Consider the following 17,534-nt stretch of genomic DNA (forward strand, 5'->3'; position numbering starts at 1 on the left):
GATGACCATGCTAAGAGTAATTCTGAGTGCTGCAGCCGCTACAGGCGCCGGGGAGGAGGGCGGGCAATATGAATGTCAGCAGCCCTACATGCCAAGAACAGATACATACTGGTAAGTAGCATATTCGGTTCGAGGCATGTGGGCTGCTGAATTCATATCTGTGCATAGAATATATAGCAGTCCCTCCATTAGCGGCGGCCGCCTGTGCCAGCTGCAGCAGTTTGAAAAAGTGTTTTTAGAACAGCCTGCCCTACAGCTGCCTGCTATTTGGAGTGCACATCTACGCAGTAGTGTTTTGTAAATGTGTGTGTGGTAGACCATGTGGCTGCGCTACATACGTCTTCTAAAGGAATATTTCCAAGGAAAGCCATGGAGGCCCCCAACTTTCGCGTGGAGTGGGCTCTCGTGGGAACCGTTAATGTGCGCTTGGCCTTTTGATAGCAAATCTGAATGCACTTACAATCCACCTGGCTATACCTGCTTTGGAAATGGGGTTGCCTTTGTGTTGTGGCGAAAAGGCAACAAACAGTTGTTTTGTTTTCCTAAAATCTTTTGTCCTATCTATGTAGTACATTAGAGCTCTTTTGACGTCTAGTGTGTGGAGCATTCTCTCTGCCACTGACTCAGGATTCTGGAAGAACACTGGCAGTTCTATAGTTTGATTAATATGGAACTGTGAAACCACTTTAGGCAGAAACTTAAAGTTAGTGCGGAGTACCACCCTGTTGGAGTGAATCTGTAAGAATGGCTCCTGGATAGTCAGTGCCTGAAGTTCACTAACTCGTCGCAGCGATGTGATTGCGATTAGGAAAGCCACTTTCCACGTCAAGAATTGAATCTCGCATGAGTGGAGAGGCTCAAAAGGTGGACCCATCAGCCTGGTGAGGACCACGTTTAGGTTCCATACAGGCGCTGGTGGGTGTCTGGGAGGAATAACTTGTTTGAGTCCCTCCAGAAAGACTTTGATGGCAGGCACTCTGAAAAGCGAGAGATGCTGCCTGTTTTGGAGATAAGCTGCTATTGCGGACAAATGTATACGAATGGAAGCATAGGCCAGATTGCATTCGTATAGATGTAACAGATAACAAATGATGTTGTGAGTAGATGCATCTAGCGGGTTGATGTTGTGGTCGGCACAATAAATGACAAACCGCTTCAATTTTGCCACATAACATGCTCTAGTGGTGGGCTTCCTTGCCTCCCTTATGATATTCATACAGTCAGGAGGCAAGTTGAGGTAGCCAAATTCTAAGACCTCAGGAGCCAGATCGCCAGGTTGAGCTGTTGCGGATCTGGATGCTGAATTTCGCCATGGCTCTGCGTCAAAAGCCTGGGTGTGAGGTGCAGCCTTTAATGCGGCACCACGGAGAGTTCTAGAAACGTGGTGTACCATGGTTGGCGTGCCCACGTTGGAGCGACCAGGATAAGGGTCATCGAGTGTTGCTTCAGCTTGCGTGCCACCAGCGGTATTAGAGGTGCTGGGGGAAAAGCGCACGCAAATATGCCTGACCAGTTCATCCATATCGCATTTCCCTACGACTGTGGGTGTGGGAACCTGGCGGCAAAGCTTTGGTATTTGGCGTTTTCCTTTGTGGCAAACAGGTCTATCTCTGGATGACCCCACTGCTGGAAGTACAGCTGGAGTACTGATGGATGTATCTCCCACTTGTGCATTTGGTGGCTGTAGCTGCTGAGCAGGTCAGCCATCTGATTGTCCTTGCCCGGGAGGTGTTCCGCCATGAGGAAGATGTTCCTCTGAATGGCCCACTTTCACATGCTCTGAGCCAGATGAGACAACTGTGGAGAGTGTGTACCTCCCTGCTTCTGTATGTAGTACATGGCCGTCCTGTTGTCCGTCCGGATCAACACAACCTTGTTGCACAGATGTACCTTGAATGCTTTCATCGCCATGAAGATAGCCATCAGTTCTAGAAGGTTGATGTGCATCTTCCTCTGCTGTGCTGTCCATAGTCCCTGCACTGTGTAGTGGAGTACATGAGCTCCCCATCCCTGGAGAGATGCGTCTGTTGTCAGAATAATCTGTGGCACAGGCTCCTGTAACGGTCGCCCCCCTGCAAAGGTTTTGTGGATTCCACCAATGCAGAATTGTATGCGCGACCGGTCACCAACACTAGGTCTTTCAACTGTCCGTGAGCTTGATTCCACTGACGTGCTAAGCACTCCTGAAGCGGACGCATGTGTAGTCTCGCGTGCGGGACTATGAAGATGCAGGAGGCCATCATGCCTATCAACTGCATGAACACTCATGCTGGAAGTGAGTGTTGTGGTTTGAATTGTTGTATCAGCAATTGCATGCTGTTGATTCTCATTGAATTTGGCTGTGGTTTGGCTGCCAGAGTATCTATTGTCACGCCCAGATACTGCCGTACGTTGGGGGGCTGAAGTTGGGACTTTAAATAATTCAGTGAAAACCCCAGATCGTGAAGAAGGTGAATGGTGTGGGACATGTGGGCGGCACACTGCTGGGCCGACTTTGCCTGGATAAGCCAGTCGTCCAGATAAGGGTAGACGTGAACGTTCTGTCTCTGTAGGTGTGCAGCCACTGTCATCAGGCACTTGGTAAACACCCTGGGCGCCGTCGTCACTCCGAAAGGGAGGCCCTTGAACTGATAATGCTGATCCTGAATGGTGAACCTGAGGTATTTTCTGTGTGACGGGTGTAGCGGTATATGGAAATATGCATCCTTCAGATCTAATGTTGCGAGGAAATCTCCATGACTGAGTAACGGTAGAACCTGCTGTAATGTGAGCATGTGAAAGTGTTCTGATAGAATGTACTGGTTTAGGGGCCTAGGGTCCAGTATGGGTCTGAGGGACCCGTCCTTTTTTGGGATCAAGAAGTACAGCGAGTACACCCCTGTACCTTTTTCTTCCACAGGCACGAGCTCTATGGCTCCTTTTTGCAGCATGAAGACTACCTCCTGCTGCAATAATTGCAAATGCTCTGTGGACATAGGACGGTGTCTTGGGGGTATGTTGGGTGGAGTGGATGTTAACTCCAGACAATAACCGTACTGGATAAGCTGCCTCACCCACCTGTCTGTAGTGATTGATTTCCAGACCGGCAGGAACTGTTGCAGTCTCCCCCCGACCGGTGTGGTATGGTCGGGGGCAGTGGCAAGACGTCACTGTTTGTTAGTGGCGGAGGATCGGGAGCTGTTTCCACGACCTCTGCCCTTGGTGCAGTTTCCACGATAGCCACCCCTACTCTGTTTGGTGTAAGTGGTCTGCATGCCTCCTTTACTGTATTGTGTCTGCTGGGACAGCTGGCCTCTGGAAGTTCCTCTATTGTTGGAGCGACGAAAAGAACCACCCCATAACTGCTGCGACTGTAGAGCCCCCATAGACTTTGAAGTCAGTGTCCTTTTTGATTTTTTCCAAGGTGGTGTCCACCTCTGGGCCAAATGAGTGATCAGGATTAACAGGCTGATTTAGTATGGTGGTTTGTATCTCGGGCTTGAAACCGGAGATTCTCAGCCAGGCATGTCGCCGTAACATCACACTTGTATTAATTGCCCTGGCTGCGGTGTCTGCTGCGTCCAGCGCACACTTGATAGATGCGTTTGATATAAGTTTCCCTTCTTGTATTAGCATCTCTGCTGCCTCCTTATACTCATCTGGCAAGTGTTGTAACAGGGTTTCAAGTGTATCATAATGAGCCCTGTCATATCTGGCTAAGAGTGCCTGTGTGTTGGAGATGCGCCAGATATTGGCCGCTTGAGCTGCCACCCTTTTCCCTGATGCTTCTAGCACTTTAGATTCTTTGTCAGGGGGAGGAGGATCACCCGTTGTTTGCGAGTTCGCCCTCTTCCGGGCATTGGAAACAACCAGAGAGTCCAACGGCAACTGTCCCTTGATATACGTAGGGTCCCCAGGTGCCGGTTTGTATTTCTTCTCAATGCTGGGGTTTATCACCCTTGCCCTTGTGGTCTCCTTAAAAATGTCTCCAGCATGTTTTAGGACACCCATTAGCATTGGTAGAGTCTTGACAGTTCTCTCTGAGGTTGAGAAGGTGTCAAACAAAAAATCCTCTTCAATAGGGTCAGCATGGAGCTGGACATCATGACTTTTTGCTGCGCTTTCAATAAGTGCATTAAACGCAGCCGTGTATCAGTAGGCGAGGTTTTAACAGCATAGACATGACTATCTGGGGCAGTTTGTGGATCTACTGGGTCAGCAGCGTCTGTCCAGGGTTCGGTGTGATCTTCAGGATCAGTGTCAACAGGATAGCTGTACTCCTCATTGTCACCATCCCCTGCCTCCACATTTGAGTATGTGGGTGAGATAGGGGCAGTGTCTTGTCCATGTGGTGTTATAGGTTCAAAGAGAAGAGGTTGTAGGAAGGTAGATACCGGACTATGGTTACCCCCGACTTTTTGCCTGGTGTTTTGCTGGTTTTCCGACTTAGTTGACCTGGGGCCCTGCCAATCAGGACCCCAGGCCTACTGCTCTCTCTCTAAAATGGATTCCATGTACCTTAGGTACATTTCCAATTGATACTGGGCCGCCTTGTCAGACCCTGTAACTCAGGGCATCGGTGTACCCAGGGCCTACCAGGGGCTGAAGCATGTATTATGCCACCCCTGGATGGCCATCTAAATCTGACACAACTGGCTGCGCGACAGCTGGGGCAAGGTGGCGTACTCGCCCGTTGCTTTAGATATAGTATACCTATATCTAACCCTAAAGTGGACACCCAAATCCCTATCAGTCACTCCTATGGCAGGCCTTGACAATCCTGAAGGCGGAGTGCGTGGAATCGTGTGAATTGGGCTCTGGCACGAGCCGAGCCCGGTTGCAGCTTGCGGAACCAAGACCCAATGGCTGTTCCATGATAACGCGTACCATATCGATAACTTCGGTATCGCGTTATCAAGACATGTCGAGTAAGGTGTCATACGAATCGGGATACTGACCCCTCACCAATGCTGGCGATGGGGTTAGCATTCCGCCCTTCTAGAGGGACACGACATGTACGTAACTGTGAACCCCGGTTAAAGTTAACTGAAGCCTCAGCTCCACAAAATGGATGCTGCCACCACAGACACGAGTCTGACCTCCTGCTGCTGGGAGTCCTTCCAGCGAGGAGAGCTTGGACAAAGGGTTTCCTGTCCGGGGCGGTGTTCGCACCATCCCAGACAGGGTTTTGTGTATCCTGGGTAGGCAGGGCTTTACAGGAAGGTGACTGCTGAGTGGCACCCCGGTGCTCACTATGCATCTGCCGGCTAGAACCAGTTCCAGGGGCACACCAGCCCCTGACCTGGGGAAAGTCCGGCATGGGAGAGGGGTGTTACCACCCCCCTTTCTGGTCCCACCCTTAGGGCAGGACCTAGTCACGTGCCCACCCCTTTCTTTAGGATAAAGGCAGGAGCGGGGACCCTTCCAAATTAGATCATCTTTGAATCAAGAACTACTTTCTACGAAAGGACATTTGAGACTCTTCTCAAGATTTCTCCCTTGTGGCTAAGGAGTAGTCATCCTGCATCCGCAGGCACCATCTAAGAACTCTGCGGTTTGCTGCAAGTCCTTCCTCAGGAATCCGACGACCCAGCTCGACGAGAACCGGCTTCCCTGGCACCTCTGACCTCTACCCACATCGTCAGCTCAGCTGAGATCTGTGGGTGCGACGAGACCTCGAGGGACCGGCCATCATCAAAACCTGCACGCTTTCTTAACCAGCACAACCACCGAAGGAATCCTCTGATGAGTGCTCTGGGGTCCGAGAAGCCCCGACCCTGAGCAGCTCCAGCACCGAAGTGCAGTCTCCCAGCATCTCCACGATCTGCGCGGGGCCCTTCTGCTTTGCTGTTCAGCCCGTTGTCCGATCACTAGCCGCTGGCTTGTGACTCTGTGACGACAAACGACAACCAACGTTGCTGGTCTGGTTGCTCCAGACTAGCCTTCGCTCCCTTCTGCGAGAGGAGCACCCCGGACCCTCCTGGTCCACTCACGACGCCATTTTAGGCCCACCACGTGGCCCTGAAATCTGCCAAGGCGTGTTGCCCGAATCCTGGGCCCAGCGACGCCGACAGCATCAACCTTCGTGGGACAGCTCGCACCTCCATCCTGGTCGCCGACAACGCCTCCCGGTCCGTGAGACTACAGAGCCTAGCGTCGCCCACTCACCTATTCGAGGTGACTACCATCCGGTGCCCTCCTGGTACCCTCTGACTACTGGTTAGTAGTACGAACTTGGTCCCCTCTGCTTTCAGGTATCATCTATCTCTGATCCAGGCTTGGATCTCTACGAACTATTCTTCACTGGTCGCCGGCCAGCAACTCCTTCCTTCCGGCTCCTGGCTCGTCAGCGAAGACCCCCGACGCCTGTAAGACTTGTGCAGCCGCAGCCCTTGTGGCTAGGTAACTTCGGCATTTCGGTGCCCGCATAGCCTCCTTACTTAAGGGTCCCGAGTCCCTCGCTTCCGACTTGCCTTATCGGGTCCGCCCGAGACCACTAACCTTTCCGTGCCCTCGGGCACTTGTATTGATTGTGCACTTGAAGTATTTTCCTAAGAGTTTTGTTCTGTGCTTAGTACCCTGTCCTCATAAAGAGTACAGGGCTGTTGTGATTCTAATAAATATACTGTTTATTTTCATAACACTTGTGTGGTGTCCTTTCACTTGGTGTTCAAGGGGTATGTGATGGTATAACAGCTGGCTTAACACGCCCTCTAGAGTTTAGCCCGAAGACTGCTCGTATCCACGCTACTAGGATAGCTGGTCTAAGGTTGACTTACAACCAATCACCATAAGGGTCGTTTGGACCGATACATAGTGGTCGCTAGAATAGTGAACACTGCATATCGGGCCAACTTCTCACAGAGGTGACTTAGCAGAATCCCTCTTTTTCTTTAATGGAATTTTATATGACTCCATAGGCTGTTCAGGGGCAATCTTTCGCTTGAAAATAGAAAGTCTACCCGTCTCGGCGTCGATGAATTGCCTCGACAGATCTTCAGGCGGAGGCTGTCTATGCTTGGTGGCCACCTCTGCAGTTCTAGGCTTCTGCCCCATGGACACCTTCTTCGTCGCTTCGACGGCCGTCCTAGGGGCGAAGGCCTTAGGTACCACTTTCGGCGGCAGAGTGAACTGGATGGGTTCCGACGATTTTGGAGGTTTACTGACCGGCTTCGGGGGTGGAGTAGCCTTTGGTCCGACAGTAGTAGCCTTCTCTTTAATACGTTTTAGCGAGTCCGACACCTGCTTCGAAAAGGAGGCGGATGGCTGTGTTGACTAGACTGGTTCCTACGAGCCACCGCCGGGTGTGGACTCTAGGTCTGCACTGCTTTTAGCCGTGCTGGGTCGACGCTTAGGATCGAGAACTTTCTGAGTTCCAAGTCCCTTGTCTGTGTCGACAGCCTTCGGCACCGACTTCTCCGGGTCGACATCCTTGACCAGTTTCTTTGGTGCCCCGGTCTTCGGCTCGACACCCTTTAGCGACCTCACCGGGTCGATAACACTTCTGTTTTGTCGGTGTCAATGGTTCAGAGGCCTTCGAACCGACCAAAGCAATACGCACTTTTGGTTTTGATTTAGCGTCCAGTGCTTTCGGTTGTGTAGACACCGACGGTTTCGATTTCGGTCAACCGATGGCTCGTTAAAAATGTCCGTAGCCGGGCCTTGGGGCGAGGCTGTAGAACCAAGTGTACGATGTGGCGATCCCTCGACCTGAGCCTTATCGAGTGTTTTGGTTGCGGCCCCCGTACCAACGGCAGGGCCTATCTCCTCGCTTGAGCTATCTTCCAAAGCCCCAAAGGCCTCATCGTCGTCTACCTCGTCGACGACGTCTTCATTATCGACCATTTCCACATCTGCGTCGTAACTGGAGTCGATCTCCGATGCAGGATCAGACAGGTTCTCTTGCACTTCCAGCTCGACTCTCTCATTTTCCTCGGCATCGAAGATGTTCACCGGGTCAGGTGCAGTCTGCTGGGCCTCCTTCCGCGCAGCGCGTCGAAGGCGAATCGTCTTCTTGGAGCGGAACCGAGAACAAGCCATACAGCTGGCTTCATCGTGATCCGGAGACAGGCACTTGTTGCACACCGGGTGGACATCGATGTGAGGATACTTGGAGCTGCAAACGGGACATCTCTTGAACGGGCTCCGTTCCATGATGGATCGTCAATTAGGCCTCTGGCGTCGACCGGGCCATCATTGCCGAAAAGCCACGCGGCTCCTCTTGATGTCCGGCTCGAGGACAGAGCTGGAACAAGTACTGGGCACCGATCGCAAAGACAATACCGACGATAACTAAAGGCCTTTTGGCCAAAGAGAAAGTTTTTTATCGATTCCGAACTTGAGTTAACAAATAGACATCCGAACCCAATGGCGGAAAAAAACAATCTGAGGAGAGTGGATGCCCATGCGCACTGTAGTCCAGGGGAGGAGCCACCTATCTCGTGATACTTCGAAGACTCTAGGCGGCGATCTATGCACAGATATGAATTCAGCAGCCCACATGCCTCGAACCGACATTTCTAATTTGTTTTGGATTCCACTGATGTCCAGATGCGATTTCCCTATGCAAACGAGAATACGCTTGAGCCCTTGTCTCATGGGCATATACGGGCGTCCTTGTTGAGTATGTATAGGAGCCGAGAGTGGGGGCAGAGTTCATATGGTAAATTACAAAATAAGACTATCTAAAATAAAAGGAAATAACAATAGCCCAGCAGCTCCCATGGTGCAGGGCTACCCACAAGCTTCAGGGGGCACCCTCTGGCACTCCACACGGGTGGGTCTGAGAGCTCCTGACTGGGTACGGAGTGTGGTAGGACCACTTCATGCACTTTGCAGGGGGGCCTCCCGCAGGTTTCGTTGCGCCACTGCTTCAAATTCAGGACAATCTTCCATCAAGATTTTACTCCATGAGCCGACAGTTAAATATTTCTAAAAACCTTTAGTTTTCTGTGAACGGTTACAAACAGTTAACAGAAATCAGTGGACTTTTTTCTGTCATAAATGCTCGCTCAGCTAAAATGGCATGAGTGAAGTTTCCAGTCACGTCTGGGTGCTCTAGAGTTAAGGCTACAGACCGGGAGAGTTTCTCAGTGTCTGTCACAGGGGCATAAAAGTGTTCAGAATACGAACTCAACAGTCCTTGACTTCTCTGCAGATGGCATAGAACAATGGTCAGGAATTCCAATTTTAACAGTGATTCTAGGATTCTGTGCAAAAGTGGTGCAAATTATTTACAGCGCAAAAGAAAATGCTTGTAGGTGAGTGGGTGGGTGCTTCGTGGCTGGCAATGGTGAAGTGAAGGAGCCGCAAAGAAGTGCATGCAGGAGAGCTTGAAAGGAGAGTGCAGAAAAAGAAAGATTAGGTGTGAACTATGCAGATGGCGAATTTCAGAAAGATGTGGGGTTAAAAGAATATGTCTAACAGACGAAAAGCAGTGTAAAGGGAAAAGGAGTGATTGATGCATTGTGAAGCCTGTACACTCCTCAGTAACATTTCATTCACAGGCTCATAATTTCAGAATTAAAACATTTTCAATTCAAATTATTCCCAATAAAATCTTTGTTGAACAAGTTACTTACCTTTGGTAACGCTTTTCCTGGTACAGAATACATACATATACGTATACATACATACATATAGATCACATTTTAAATATGCACCAGGGGTAAGACTGAATCCGAAAACTGTTCTGCAATGCTTCTGCATGCCAGAACGCAGCGCCATGCGGCTCCGCACTGACGCCGCTCCACTCTGGAAATGACATGAGAGCATATAAAGGCGCCAATGCGGCATGCTATCAGTGGCTTTCAAGACTGTCTATACCCCCTGACAGAGCCCCTAAAAGCTCATTTGTAGACAGTATGCAGATTCCTAGACTTGGGATATTAAGGTTAGATCCAACCACAGAAAAGGGAGGATGAGAGGGTTGGTAAGGAATTTGCGACTAAACCGAGTCTCTAGGAGAAAGAGCATTACTGAAAGTAAATAACTTGTTCTTCTGATAGAGACTTCTCGTCACAAATTCCTCACCTTTTGAAAAGATACCAGAACAGTAACTAAGAGGAGGACAGAGTTGGACTAACAAACTAGGAAGTCCCGCAAGAATGGAGCAGGCAAAGTGCCCGTCTTAGGGGACTTAGATATCCAGTCAATAGTGCTTTTTGAAGGTATTGAGAGACAGCCACATAGCTGCCAGGCAGATGTTTAGGGCAGGACCCAAAGTGCCGACGGAGTAGTAGCAGCTTTGGGCCTGGTGGAATAAAATCTCAGTCAGTCTGATTGCCGTTTCTTCTCCAGTGTGTATCATATCTTAATGCAGAGCACGATCATGCATGTGGTGGCACGCATCTGCACAGCCTTGCCTTTCTTTGCAGCAGCGAACGCCACAAAGAGCTGTCATTCAACTGGTGGTCTTTAGTGGGATCAATGTAGAAGCTAAGCACTCTTAGGGTCTAAGCGATGGAGCCTCTACTCCTCCTTAGAGGGGTGAAGTGGAGAACAGAAGGCCGGCAGAATGATGGATTGACTGACAGAATGGCATCGCAAATTTCGTGATAAAGGATGCCCTAGTATGCAAAATCAGCTTGTCGAGGAAGAATGTGGTGTATGGTAGGCGATCACACTAAGCCTGAATTTCACTCACAAGCTGTGCTGAAGTGATGGTAACTAGGAACAGTTTTGATGGTGAGGAGCCGCAAAGTACAACTGTGAAGCAGCTCAAGTGCAGTACACATCAGAAATGCAAGGGCACGATTTAGGTCCCATTAGGGCATCACAAAGATAGGCGAAACATATGTTGCAGTCCTTCACAAAACCACATCAAAATAAGTGATATAAATAAAGAGGGATGATCAAACAACCATATGAAGGTCGAGGAAGCCAAAAGATAACCTTTACCTGAGCCCCAGCAGGAGGGCTTGCCTGCCAAGAGACAGAACAATTAATAGAACATCAGACGATTTGGCCTGGAGGAGGTCAATCTGGTGAGCGCCACACCAAATCATAAATTCATACCAACAACAAGTGTATGTAGTTTTTGTAGAGGGACAACTGGCAACCAAGAAGACAACAACCTCTAGAGGAAGGTCGAAGGTGTTCATCTGTTGTTGCTTAACCTCGCTGCTCACCCTCTGTGCATGAAGGTGGAGGTTGCAAAGGCCAGGGTGGAGAATCAGATTCACGGAACAGGCCATGCATCACCTCCAGATCTAGCTGCCATTCGTGAACCACTAGGTGCAGACGGTTGAGCTTGTCCACCCTGGCATTCAATGATACTGCGAGGAAGTTCAGAAGCAGTCCTTGGTGGTCCAACCATTTCCAGAGGTGCAAGTCTGTGACCCCACACTGTTTGCTGCAGCACCACACAGTGGGGGTGTTGTCTGTGAGTACCTGTACCAGTCACCCTTTGATGGATGGCAGGAAGACTTTCAGTGCCAAACGAATAGCAGTCTGTTCCAGAAGGTTGATATGGAACCGGCATCCGCCAGCGTCCAGAGGCCACAGATCTCCACCTCTCCCCGATGGCCGCCCAGCCCAGAAGTGATGCATCGGGTACCACTGTCAGTTCTGGGAGGGGAAAGAAGAGCGGCGGAATGCCTCTAACCAAATCGCTGTCCAGAAGCCACCATTGCAGATCTTTTGCAGTTTCTTCAGAAATCTGGATGTGTTCAAAGGTCCCTTTGATGTTGAACCCACTGGGACCAACAGATCCCACTGCACAGCCCACATATGCTACCTGGAGTGCTCGACCAACAGGATGCTGGAGGCCATCAGTCCTAGTAACTTCAGAGTCAACCTCCCTGAAATCCAGGACCGAGGCCGAAAGATTGGGATAATAGCCTGAATGTCCTGGACTCTCTTTCCTGAGGGAAAGGTCAACCCATGTCTAGCCCAACTGATATGGACTGGGAAGAAGTCCAGAATGACTTTCGCATGTTGAAAGTAAACCCCAAAGATGACAGAAGTTCGATGTAGTCTGGAGATGGTAGACGACTGCCTGGGGTAAGAATGCCTTCAACAGCCAGTAGTTAATGTAGGGGAATACTGGCACCCCTAACCTCCGGAGGTTTGCTGCTAACAGCGACTTCATATTTGTGAACTCTTGTGAGGTGCCAGTGAGACCAAGGAGGAGCACAGTGAAGTGAAAATGCTCCTCTGCCATCACAACCCGTAGTAGCACTGATGGGCCAACAGGATTGGAATATGGAAATAGGCATCCTGCAAGTCGAACACCACCACTCAATTTCCAATGTCAAGGACAGACGAGACCTGGGCCAGGGTGAACAGAGAATAACAATCAAGTCCTACCTCTGGTGCTGGCACCCTCTTGATAACCTCTTTCGCCAAAAGAGCTTGCACTTTGTTTCATAAAATAGAGAGATGACAGCCCAACAGTTATTAAGAGGACAATGGAAGGTGCAGCAGGGATGAAATGAAGGGTAAGGCTACATCATGACCATCCTGTATGGCCTGTGAGAGAACAGGGAGGTCTTGCTTAGCACTGGGGAGGACTTGTGCTACTGAGTCCCAAAGGGTGTGAATATAATGGCCCAGTAAATAGGAGGCATTGACTGATCGCAGAACGAAACTGGCAGAGAAAAAGTGTTTTCCTAAAGTCTCCACCCTCTTAGACTCTCAGTCGGGTTAGTGAGAGTGACACTGTTAAGGTTGGTCGGGTTAGTGTAAGCTTGCAGCACAAGATTATCTGAAGTGGGGTGCTGAGAGAAAGGCTGGGTTGCCTGGGGCAAGTCAGTGATACCTGGCAATTTGCCGGATTTACCCAAGGCCCCTAGAAGGGTATCCGTCAAGGTCTCACTGTCTGGGAGGAGAGGCTCAGAAGCAGTTTGGCCAGGCCACAGGACTTTTTCCAAGATGTTCGTTTTGACCTCCATAGTGGGAAGTTGTAGATTGAGGGCTTTGGCTGCCCTATGCTGGACTATGGCATGGTAACAGGTTCTTCAGTTGGGCAAGAAGAGAGCAGTTTATGGGAAGATGTCTAGCCCTCTAGCCCCCTGCAAGGCTTCATACCAATTAACATTGGCCTAGGGCTCAGGAACTCATCACCCTGGTCACAGTCCTTAACAGAGTCTGTACCAAAGAGGGAATACAATGACTGCGGTCTCCCTTGAGGTAAAGGGAGTGTAGAAACTGCAGTCTGATTTAGCTGCAACATCGCTTCGGCATCAGAGAGGATGATAGGGCCACTAATTTGGGCGGCGAAATCGGCATGGTAGTCGACATTCCAGGAGCGGTGCCAATACTTAACGAAAACTAATGTTGTTGACGATACCTGCAGGCAATTTTAATCATTGATCTCCGGACTCTCTCTTCAGATTCTAAGTAGCACCCACCCAGATATGGTGGGTATCTGTGTGATAACTATGATGTAGCATGACACTAGGTAATCTAGTGGGCGAGAGCTCCTATCAAACACATAAGGGTACCCTTACCAGTGAGAGGGTCTGAGAAAAAACTAGCTTTATAAAAGTGTGCTCTCTCTTTGTGCATCCTTTGAACAAAATATTGGAAGTGGAGAGAACCCACTTTAAAAAATGTTTAACTCTCTTTGTAAATTTAGTTGTAATAACAGGAAGCTCAAGAAGGAGCGACATAATACTGGTCAAATGGCATGCTATGGAAAGCACAGGATTTTAGGTCACATGCATTTTGGCCACACCCTTAATTAGATGAGCCACGCCACTTGAACAGCATTAATTGAGATATTTCCTAATCCACGCACTGTTTAGAGACCCTTCAACTTTTTTTATCCCACTTAAAGACCTGGATGTAATGAAAGAGGGCTGATGTACTCAGGCTAAAGTGAAAACCGGTTTGAGTTCGCTCTGGTTCTAGTCCCCAAAACTGCACTGGAGCCTGGGAGAATTAGATTCTGCAGGTAATTCTGTAAGTACCTTGTGGGAGACTCCAAAAAAGCAGCCTATCTGCTTTAGTAAGTTCATTCCCCTCAACCCGTGCCCATTAGCGGCTTAATTTGTGCCATGATGCCAGTAGCACCAGGCAAGACAACCAAGCTTCTGTGCATGGATCTCAATAGAAAGAACAAGTGCTTGCATGCTGGTATGCTAAAGTTGTAAGTGTTTACATGCCAAAGGCTTCTTGATGCAGAGTGTCATTTCCAAAGATACATTTCTTGAAAATCCCTCTCCTAAATCAGCGACTAAATTCCAGATAGTCTGATTATACAGTGCTTCAGGAAATTACAAAATGAATGCCACAGCGTGGCAGCCTGCAGTGTGAAGACCTGGCCACCCAGGCAAGTGCTTCTGGATTTCAAAACACTGTTAAAAAAGTCACAATTAATATGGAGCCAAATAAGTGGAGGCTCTTATGCAACAAGCAAGGTGCAGATTCGGGTTGAGTGCAAACATGGTTATTGTTGCTCTGGAGGCTGCAAGAGATGGTATGATCAATAGGGAAAGTCAAAGGGATACTAAAAACGGTTGGTTGCAGACACCGCCAGCTGAGGTTATGGCTGGCAGGTGACTATAAGCATCCAACTCTTTATTTTCTCGGAGGCTGATAAACTTGTGTTTCACGCTATTGAATCTGGAAGTAGCAAGTTTGTGTTGCAAATGGCATCTTTTTTTCCCAGGACCTGAGGGCAGATGATTTGAGATGTGCTGGTGGAACCAATGGATGATTGTTTACGAAGGATAAACACAATCCAGCTCGAGCACAAAACTGTGGGTACATAAAAGCAAGACTTCCATGGATTACAGAGAAAAATAAACAATTTTTGTGTTGTTCAAGGAAGAACAAAGCGCTAACTCAGATGAGCAGGATTTGATGTGCACTTCAAGCACCCTTATCCTCATGACAGAAGTTTTGAATGGGTCAAACAATTAATATTTAATATGGTAGTTAGTTAATACAGTAGAGATTATTGAAAAGCTTGTGTGTTGTTGATACAAGTTTGGCTGTATTCAGAGCCTTTTAAAGGTGTGTGCAGATGTCATCATCTCAGTGTAGTCACCATAATGTAACAGAATAGAAGTCTTCTACATACACAATTCTGCCTGGTTCCAATAAATTATGTGGTATAACATACTGACAGGCTACAAAAAGTGTTTAACATTCTCAACTACAATAAGAAGAGACCTTCTCTTAAGGAAATGATGACCAAATGAATTACCTTTGGTGCCACTCTGGGTGAATATCCGCTCTAATCCAGATTACCCAAATTTTGAATTCCCGCTGGCACCAGACTTCAACTTCCTGCTTTTTATTTCTGCCATTTTAACAGACACCGGACAGCAGAAGGCACAACATGAGGGAAGCTATAATATTTTTCTTGGGCTGAGTGGGGAGAAATCAACAACTCAGATTTGGTCTGGTGTCAGTTGTTAAGCGCAATACCTGCCAATAAGTAACCAAGCCTGCAACTGTCGGTCTCACAGTGCTTCTATAAAGCCCTACTTTGATAAGTGACCTTGTATGGACACGATGGGCGGGCTGCACAGAAGAAAATGTAGATCAAGATTTGTTTTTGATAATATAATGTAATTATTTAATTTGTGCGGCCTAAATTCACATTGGAATACTTTACTTGAGTTGTTTTTTTTCTCTCCAAAATTCACCCTCAGTACACATTTGCTACTTGCAGTACTACGGACAGTTGTGAATCCTGCAGCACAACTCTTAAGAATACAAACACCACCAACCTGAACTGAAGAGTCACCCATGATAAACTTTGCTCCTTCGATAACAGCGAGGTATGAAAAACGAAGTTGATCTGCTGTTTGTATCAATCCCATCCTGTAATTCCTCATGTCCAAAAGCACCTTTTTGATGTCCACGGAGGAGGGGTCTTTCCTCTTGTCCATCTGTAAAGAAATTTAACACAAACGTGATTTTCAAAGTGCAGTGCCAATAGGATTCTGCATCCATCCACATATGTTCTTCTCCCAAACCATACTGAAATCTGCCCATCTAGAATTGCTGAAGTTCGACCAAACAACCTCTGACACTGTGACAATGGTGTGTCTCAAATTGTATTGTATTGTACTGTAATTGCATTTATATAGCGCTTACTACCCCGGACGAGGCGTCAAAGCGCTTTTTCGGCGGGTAGCACGCTACTCCGGGACCCATAGAGGATTAGTCTTGAATTAGTATAGTGAAACATGCAAGTACATTTTAAGTGGTGGATAGGTTAATCAGTTATTTGGATTTGGAATGACAGCAGAAGGATAGAGGACAAAGGTTTGTATTTATTTATCGCTCGCTTGTTGACGCATGCTATTCAGGAATCCTATAAAGGATTAGTGGTGAATTAATATGGTGAAATATGAGGTAATTTCAGTGATGGATATTAGTCTGTTACTTGGAGTGAGAAGAATAGCGGATGGATAAAAGGGGAACAAAGATTTGCATTCATATAGCACTTGTTACCCCTGATGGGTGTTGAAGCGCTTTTCTGGCTAAAAGCACACCACTCCGGAACCCATAAAGGATTAGTGTTGAAAATAAGTATAGTATAAATATGAAGTAATTTGAGTAGTAGATATGTTATTCAGTTATTTGGGCAGTATATTAGTATAGTTGAATATGGAATATGGAATTTGAGAAGTGAACATGTTAGTCTGTTAATTGCGATTGAAAAGGATAGAGGAGGGATAAAAGAGTGAAAGGTTTTTTTCTTTTTTTAAGGTCTTAGCAGTGGGAAGAGGCTTTTGAGTGAGTAAAAAGGAGTTTGAGGGAAAGAGTCAGAGGGGAGAGTTTAGAAAGGTTTGTTTTAGGGGATCGGTATAGTAAAAAGAGGTGTCCGATGATGCAAGGAGGGGTAGAGCAGGAGAGAGTCTAGAAAGGGTTATTTTGGCGATCATAGTAGTGGTATGGGGTTTGGGATAAATGAGAGCGTGGATGTAGAGGATATATTGATAGATTTATAGGATGAGAGATAGGGTAGTGCATTAGGAGTAGTAGAAAGAAGTTTGAGATTAGTCAGAAGGTTGGGCTAGAAGATATATAGAGCGAAGTATAGGCTGAGAAATAGGCTAGTGCATTGGAAATGCTAAATTAGAAGAAAGTGATAAATATATAGAGCCATAAGTACATTGAAAGTATATAGATACATAAAGGAAGTAAGTATATTTAGATTAAATATATTGATAGAGACAGGATGAGAAATAGGGTAGTGCATTGGATATGCTTTTTCAGGAGAAAAGTCAGACACACAGATCCAAGTACATGGAAGGTACATAGATGCACAATGGAAGTATGTACATGTAGACCAAAGGTGATTTTTATTTATTGGTGAATATTATTTTTTTAAATTATTTTTTATTTTCTCTTAACAACAATTATTTTACATGTTTTATAAAGTAATACACAAAGATAGGTACATATCTAAAGTCAAAACAAATGCTTATTTACAGAGGGATATGTTGGAAAAAAAAAATTCCGTATGGTGCTTATGTGAGGAAGAGCCAGATCTTGAGTAGTTTTCAGAAGATAAGGTGGTTGTCAGTGGACCTTATGTTTGAGGGTAAAGAGTTCCTTAGTTTGGCTGCTTGAACAGAGAAGGATGTGCC

The 17,534-nt window shown here is 47.5% G+C and overlaps 1 protein-coding gene across 1 annotated transcript in view; it reads right to left on the reverse strand.

Annotated features, from left to right (window-relative positions):
* Positions 1-17,534, reverse strand: part of PTPN1 (protein tyrosine phosphatase non-receptor type 1) — a 451,311-nt gene that overhangs the window by 42,541 nt on the left and 391,236 nt on the right. The window contains exon 7 of the mRNA XM_086932463.1: positions 15,663-15,824. Within this exon, the coding sequence (XP_086788589.1) occupies positions 15,663-15,824 (162 nt within the window). The remainder of the gene's footprint in view (positions 1-15,662; positions 15,825-17,534) is intronic.

Source organism: Lissotriton vulgaris, chromosome 7 (genome assembly GCF_964263255.1).
Source record: "Lissotriton vulgaris chromosome 7, aLisVul1.2, whole genome shotgun sequence".
Lineage (NCBI taxonomy): Eukaryota > Metazoa > Chordata > Amphibia > Caudata > Salamandridae > Lissotriton > Lissotriton vulgaris.